We start from the raw sequence: 7,968 nt of genomic DNA, 5'->3' as shown, positions 1-7,968 counted from the left end.
GCATTTGACTTTTGGCTTTAGATTTTATAATCAATGTTCAATGCTTTTAAGATATTATATCATATCTTTGTGGTGACTTATGTAGTTTTGATTTCAGCCTTAGTAATTGCAGAGTGCTTATGCTTGGTTAAGCATATGTTTTTCTGTAGTTCTAGGTTGATGGTCAAAAAAACTAACCAAGTCTTGAAGTAAGTTTTGGCTTAGTGCAGCTCACGTGATCACTAAGGATCTTTTGTTCAAATTATGATGTTCTTGTTGAGTAAACTAGTATTGTCCAAGTGGGAGAATGTAAGAATTATTTATGGACAATCCTAATTTACTTAGGAAACAAAACAACTCATCATGTCTAAGAACAAAGGAATTGAGCTCTCCATGGTCTATCCGGATTCACCCCATATAACAGCTATGTTAATGAGTTTAAGGGATGAGGGACTTATAGAAGTTTTAGGACTTCACCTAGATATGAACTAGGACTCTTAACCTTAGAGGAGCAGGATTGTATCTCGGCACAAAGTCTACTATGGGAAGGACTTGCCGAGACAACCTCTATAAATAGAGCTAGTCCCTGCTCTCATACACACTGCAGAATATTGAGCCCCATAGAATCAATTGCTTCAAGTTGTAGAGAGAGCAGAAGGCTAGCTTGTTGATTCCACCATGTCTTCCTCATCTAATGGTAAGTTTGGACTTGCAGGTAGTAATGATCTTATGTGTTCTTATACATGTATGTCTCAAGTATATAACTGGATGTCTTTATATATATAGTTTACATAATATCCAATGAGTACGTATGTGTAAACTACCAAAGCTTAGTTTTGTGATTGAAGAAATTAAAAATTAAGAGCCTTGCGAAAAATAAAAAATAAAAAAATAAAAAGAAGATGCTAGCTAGCTAGCTACCTTTGTGTTCGTACCTATTTAAGAGAAAATTGAAGACAAAAAATAGAATAATCTTAAATAAAAGAAAAATAGAAAACTAGATGTCTCCAGCAGTAGCGTGAGTAGAAGTAGTAGTCTTGGAGCCAGAGAGCTCTCCAAAGCCACGAGCAGCAGGATGGTCTCGTTGGCGCGAAAACTCCCGAAAAGTGGTGCAACTTCCCGTCCACTTATGCCCTCTGACAATTTTGATCTTGACATGGTCCGGCAATCTGAGCGTATACCTGTCCTCCTCCTCTCTACGCCTAACTATCGAGTGTCCCGTGGAGTGCGACCTCGTAAACCTTTCCCGTTCATTTTCTTCCACTTTTTGATGTTCCTTTTCTTCAACTACTTGATCCTCATGAATATCGATCCGGATGGCGTCCTGATCGAGCATCATAGACTCGTTGCCCTCGCGATGCGGCAGCACGGGGGACTTCTCGGCCAAGCTCGGCGGCGACGATTCCAGGTTCCGACGACAGAAGGGGCAGGTCTTGTGAGACTCGAGCCACAGGTCGATGCATTCTTGGTGGAACACGTGGCAGCAAACGGTCAAGAGGCGTAGCATGCTGTCGTCCTCGAACTCCACCAAGCAAATCGCGCACTCCAGCCCGTACTTGTCTATGCGGAACTCCTTCACGCTCGCGTACACCAACGTCGGGAACGATTCGATGAGGGAGTGGTCCAGGCCCTCCTTGGGCGGAGTGGTGGGCCCCACCCGCTCCCCCGAGGGCCTTCTCTGGAATGACGTCAGGCAGTTCTCCACCATGCACCGGCAGAAGTAGATGGCGAAGAACCCCATCAAGAAGAACACCAGGAGGAGGATGGTCAGGACCACTGTGATTGGCGGCGACGGGTCATTTTGCGGAGCCGGATAGTTCGGGTTCGCGCTGCCACCTCTCAACATTGCCTTCCGGCCGACCTTAGTGCATATTTTGATGATGGAACTTGGTTTCTTGGGTTTCGCAAGAGATCGAGAAACAAGGAGGAAATGTCAATCACCATTTGGTGTTTAATTTGAGGAGCGACCACTCATGCATTGCTTAATTTGGAAAGGGTCATGTGGTTTGTGGAATTGTGGGGTCTTTGCTGCCCTCTTTGGTAGGAAGTATAGCTAGTCATTGAGCGAGTCCTTGTGAAAAAAGGATGGGCTCAACAAATTGCTCTCTCTTCACTATTATTGCAAGCCACCAATATAATTTGACATAGTGAATGCTCTTATCAATACACAATTGCATAGCTACCACCCTATAAATGGAATTTCAATTCTGCTTATATTTATGGCTCTACAAATTGGCTAAATCAAATGATGCCCGATAGTGAAGTAGTACCACGTACAGGGAATGGTGAAAACAACCCCCATCTGGTAGCGATGAATGAAATTAATAATTTGCCAATACATTTTAAGTTTCGCACTGAGATTTACCAGCAAACAATCCAATTGATCGAGATGCACAATGAGAACCCTTTTCCATATTACATTCTACTTTTCTTAATTTTCTTCGTTTTGCCCTTATTTGGTGGCTAAAATTAGATTAGACATGTTAAATGACTATATTTATGTGTATTCAAAAAAGAAGATAGAAGGTGTCTTCTAACTTGAAATAAGATAGAAAAAAATAATAAATTAACCATAAAAGAAAACTTATCCCTACTAATGCCACCATTTTTGTGAGGATTGAAAATAATAAATGTCCCCTTATAAGTTATAACTAATCAATTATTTTCTCATCTTCTCCTTCAAGTTAAAAATCTTTTTCTTTGATCACACATGAATCTAACCTTTTGTAAAGCCTAATGTCTTATGACATGTCAGCATGACCATTATGTGTGTGAGAGAGAGAGAGAGAGAGAGAGAGAGAGAGATAATTTAATTGATAATTCAAACAAAATGGTACAAACTAAGGACCGTCGTCTCTAAGTACAAAGAGGGTCATCCCATAGTTATATATGGTAACAAGGATTGGTACAAGCTTCAACTTCCATTTGTAACAACAAAACTTCGCAGATGAAACATATCGGCCGTGACTTAAACAAGCCCCGGCATCAACCAAAGCTTGAAGCAAGCATACAAAATCTTCTTCAACAGAAAAGTTACAGCAACATGATCCCGTAATCTCTTACAGATCTAGTTCTCTATCTAATTCCATGGAGGATACATTCTAGTTACCGTGGTGCATTTTCAACATTTGCAGAAAAGGAATCCCAAATTCTATTCGACATCATCAATCCAGTCGCCATATATCCTACTGATTTTGTCTGGTCCCTTCCATTTCTGATGCGCTCTCTGCCCTGGCCTCTGATTTACTATAGATGACCTTTGTGACGGAACTCCAATGTGATAAATATCAGAAAGAGGTACTGTAGGGATCGATACTACCACAGTATCTGCTGATATTTTTGAAGGTACTCCTCCCTGCTTATTGTCAGAAGGGGCTTGAGAAGAATCTCTAACTTCTCCCTCTACAAGCCCACCGCCATATCGGTGTAATTCTGTCGTAAGAATTCAAAATTTCTTAAGTCAGATAGTGAACAATTCCAAATGCATCATAAATTCCATATTTAAAAAAGGAAATTTGATTATTATATTGAGGATATTAATCTGATTGCTATAACTAGTCTCAATAGAAATCGTACCCAACTAAAACAGGAAAAGCACCCTCAAGTAGCTGCAGACTAATCATCCAGATTCCAGACAATAAAATAGCATGCTACTCTTCAGGGGCACAAAAATTTAAAACCAACAAACGATGCCAAGTGCTTCCACATAAGAGCATGTTTGCACTTAAGTGTGAAAACTCGTGACCTTAACAGAAACATCACCTTACAAACTTGTCCTGCTACTTCAGTACAGTAGCAAATAAACTAAAACATTATAGAAAAAAAAAAACATAAATAAGTAACACAAACTGGTGATCCTTAACAAACTCATAATACAATTTTAAGTTGTAACAGCAGCAGGTAGCCAATCTCTTAAGTTGGTCCCTAATTTGTATTTATCAGCATCAGTATAGTTGCTCAGGTGGTATACTATGTAAGTTGGTTGTGTTAGACAACCACTGGACCCTAAAAGCTTCAGCTGCTAAGAAATGGAGAATAGGAACTAGAGGATTCAAACCCAGGACCTCCTGCAACCAGAACTGTGATACCATGTTACCACTGAACCCAAAAGTTTAAGTTGTTAGAGAACGGTCCAACAGTGCATATCAAGCTAACAGGTTTGAATACTAAATACCCCAGGTTTCTGAGGAATTTATATGGCTAGGAACTAGAGAGAATGAATTTTGATTTCTCCCTCATTTGAAGACATATACAAGTTAGAAATTCAAACGGCTTGTATTTATTTAGCAAGACCTCATTTTGATGAATAGTTTTCTACCTTCCAAAGTATTTTATTTTTTTCATATGGCAGTAGGTAAAGAAAATTTAGGGGCAGATCCAGACAATACAAGTTTCCATAAATAGTGTTTGTGTCAATAGTGAGGAGTCAATACACCATCTCGCTCTCCACTTCTCATTATGTAGAAAGCTTTGTGGTCTGCCCAGTCTTATTTTGATTACAAAGAATGAAAAAAATGAAATAGAAGCTTTCAATTAGGAACTTCCCTAGCCTAGACTTAAAGATGCTTTTCATTAAAAAATTTCTAATGAAACTTGTGCCCTTAGTATTTGATGTAGGCCTTTTTTAGACTTATTAGTTCTGTCCTAGTTCTTCTACTAGTTTTTTTTTTTTGGAAAAATGCTTGGCTCCTTACCTCTAAGGAGCCATTCTTTCTTACAAGCCAATCACTGTTGACACATATTGATTATTTTCTTCTTCTTTTTTTCTCTTAAGTACCACTTCCTCCTTACCAGAAAAAACAAAAAAAAAAAAAAAAAACTCCTTGTAACATGTATCAATATGTGATTGGTTTGTAAGGAGCAAAACACTGTCCTTTTGAGTGGGTTAGGGAACAACCTGATACAGGTTAAAGACAAGGTGGGCTTTAGATAGAAATTTTGGAATTAGAAAAGATTTAGGGAAAGGAAAGTTTTAGGGTTGCTGCAATTTTAGAGAAATTAGAGAAACAGAGAATAATAGGGAGGAGAAGAGAGAAGATCTCAAGGCACCAGCCTTCAACAACACTTAATTTTTCTTCATCCAACTCTGATTTGCATTACAGGAAATAGCCATATTTATAGGTGTTAGACAGAAAACTTAGTGACTCCTAGAAATATCATTAAACATTATAGAAATATTAAAACTCATTAAATATACAAGACTCATAAACAATAGGCGACTCCTAGAAAACTTAAAGACATTGAGTCTTTCTAAGACAATTACATTGACTCTTCACAACACTTGACATTAACTCTTAGACTCTTTGACATATTTATATAGTTTTGTATTATTTTCTAATTCTTGCACTACCATGGGCATTTCACTTTAGACCCACAAGGCTTTATTGTTAGATTAGACCAAATGGGCTTTGTCTTAAGCTTCCAAACAGGATACTTCTTTTCTAACCAAGCAGTAGTTATTGCATCACAGCCCACCCCCCTGGATGACTTTTTGATTCTAGGTGGTCTGTTGTTGTCTATGTTCATTCTGCGGTGCTTCTGGAGTGATGGTAACTTCTTACTTGGCTGCTGGAGCCTTCTTCCTTAGGTCTCTTCCTATTCTCTAATGATACTCATCTATACTTAAATTAAGAATTAAGAAACAGAGAAGCTATTCAATTGTCCCTATCAGCACAGGCAAGTTCAATAGCACCTTGCTTCAAGGCCATGGATGATTTGACAAACTACAACAGAGAGGGGTTTCCTCCGTGCATAACGAGTGTACACTCTCTGTCATAACCAATACAGCAATACCACAGCTAAATGAGCAAGCAATAATTTGACAATATAGTTTGCATATTTCTGTTGACACAACTGTTCCTTGAAGTGCCCCTATAGCTTAAGATCATATCAAGATTCCAGGTGGGATTGGTGGTTGGGAATAAATTCTTATGTTATGAAAGACAAGAACACGGAAACATGTTAACCAGTGTCTTTGCTTTATGAGGAAAAAATAATAATCCTGTCTTGATGTTTCACAGGGGAAACACATGGATAGTTTATCTTTGTTAATGATGCACCAAAAGAACAAGTTAGCCAGTATACCATAATATTGAAACTATTACAAGAGCAACTATATAGTAGCTAACCATAAATGCATCACTTAATATACTCAAGTACTTTTCCAAATGAAAAGCAATCAAATATGTACAGAGTTAGGCTTAAATGTTGCATGAAATTAAAATTTCTACCGCAAAATCTTTAGAGGCACTCTACTTATTTAGGACATCTGAAATTCAGGACACCAAGAATCAATAATGAAATTGAAAACATGGAACAAAGTTCTAGAATCGAAGCCCAGGCAAGATGCTAGTTCTAAGAATAGTTACATTGAAAAATGGCAACATATTATAGAAGATAGAATCAATCTCATTCTCAAATCAGATCTTTACTGGCAGCAAGAAAAATTACTGAATTTCCAAATTAGGGCTATAAAGACTAATATTAGCATATATAAGGAATCAACATCAAATGCATTCCGTTCTCTAAACAAAATGGAAACATTGAATAAATCATACCTGCAACACCATGGGCAAAATGGCATTTGCTTCCAAATGGGCAATATCCTGTCAATTCCCACTTATTGCAAATCCTTGTTTTCCAATTTGATGGCTTGTTATTTGGTCCACTCCCAGCACCACCATACCCACCAGGACCTAAACTTATTGCCACACTCTCTCGATTCTTTGACTGCTCATCATGAAGAAAAGTGCAATTATCCCCATAAGGGCACCCTTCCTCAGTATAAAACTTCTTGCAATGCCTCCCTTTATACGACCTCGGAGTCTCCACACCATAACCTGTAGACACAATTGGAATCTGAAACTCTTCCCTGGGCTCCGAAGATACCGCCTTTTCTTCCTCATGGGCAGCCACAATTTCTTGCCAATTAGGAGGCGGCCGCCGAAGCTCCTCAATGCTATGAGCAAAGTTGCAATTAGTGACATACGGGCACGTCCCAGCACGGAATTTGCAACAAAGCTTGGTCTTGAAAAACATTTTCCCGATGGCTTTCGACCGGTTAGACGAAGTTACATCTTGGGAGTTCCTTGATTTCTTGCTTGGGGGTTCGCTTCCAGAGCGACTTTGGGACTGCCTTTGTTCGTAATTCGAGTTGGACATGTCTGCCAACGCATCGCCATTATTCCAAACTCGGTACTCATCCTCAGTAGCCCAAACTGCTTGGTCACCGGACCAAATATCAACACCACTACTATTCCCAGTGATTACTTGCACTACGTTCCCGCTGTCTCTACCATAATCCATTGGAAGTAAAATTCCTCACCAACAATTACAGTCCTTCAAAGAAAACAAGAGTGTTGTATACAAACCCTAAGTGCTATCTTACAGGTTCTCGCAGCACATAGGAAATTACCCACAAACTGAATTCACCGAAATTCTATGAAAATTGATGAATTTTGGAAAAATCTTATCAATAGGAGAAATGGGTATTTCAATAACACATCTAATACACCGAATTATACAGCTTTCAGCTATAAAACTTCCCGAGAAAATAAGAAACTACAATTACAACAACAACAAGAACAAATAGGAGTACAAGTACAACAGATTAAAGAAAGATGCCTTAGTGAAAATCTAAAGAAAATGGAACAAGTTACCAAGTTGGAATTGCGGTTGGATCTACAGCCTCAAAATATCCAAAAGATAATGCTGGGGCCATCAGAAAGGGGCTTAGCAAAATGGGAAATTGTTAACACAGTGAGGGGAACGTGGTTGAGTGATTGATAGAAGTGGGGATAATAATTAGGAAATGAAAATGAGAATTTAGAGATAGATTTGATTAAGAGAGACCCCCAAAAGGAGGAGAACACATTTCCAAACTTCACATGTAAAATGTTGTATGTTGGGAGGCCGGAGGAAAGACTTAAAAGAGGCTCTGTACTTTGGTTCCATTTTTTTAACCATTCTCATTATTTGTTTTTATTTTTA

General features: G+C 38.6%; 2 protein-coding genes across 2 annotated transcripts; both read right to left on the bottom strand.

The window, feature by feature from the left end:
- Nucleotides 1-976: 976 nt before the first annotated feature.
- Nucleotides 977-1,825, bottom strand: LOC147273465 (RING-H2 finger protein ATL29-like). The gene has a single exon (XM_086228222.1). It carries the CDS (start codon nucleotides 1,823-1,825, stop codon nucleotides 977-979), a length of 849 nt encoding a protein of 282 aa, XP_086084348.1.
- A 954-nt stretch (nucleotides 1,826-2,779) lies between these two features.
- LOC147273464 (Zinc finger (CCCH-type) family protein) lies at nucleotides 2,780-7,968 on the bottom strand. Its single transcript, XM_086228506.1, has 2 exons — nucleotides 6,537-7,968; nucleotides 2,780-3,411 (listed from the first exon to the last, which is right to left on the bottom strand). Exons 1-2 carry the CDS (start codon nucleotides 7,282-7,284, stop codon nucleotides 3,131-3,133), a joined length of 1,029 nt encoding a protein of 342 aa, XP_086084632.1. The 5' UTR covers nucleotides 7,285-7,968; the 3' UTR covers nucleotides 2,780-3,130.

This window comes from Dryas octopetala, chromosome 9 (assembly GCF_963921425.1).
Source record: "Dryas octopetala chromosome 9, drDryOcto1.1, whole genome shotgun sequence".
NCBI lineage: Eukaryota > Viridiplantae > Streptophyta > Magnoliopsida > Rosales > Rosaceae > Dryas > Dryas octopetala.
The sequence above is the reverse complement of the archived record's forward strand: the minus strand, read 5'-3'. Positions and strand labels throughout refer to the sequence as shown.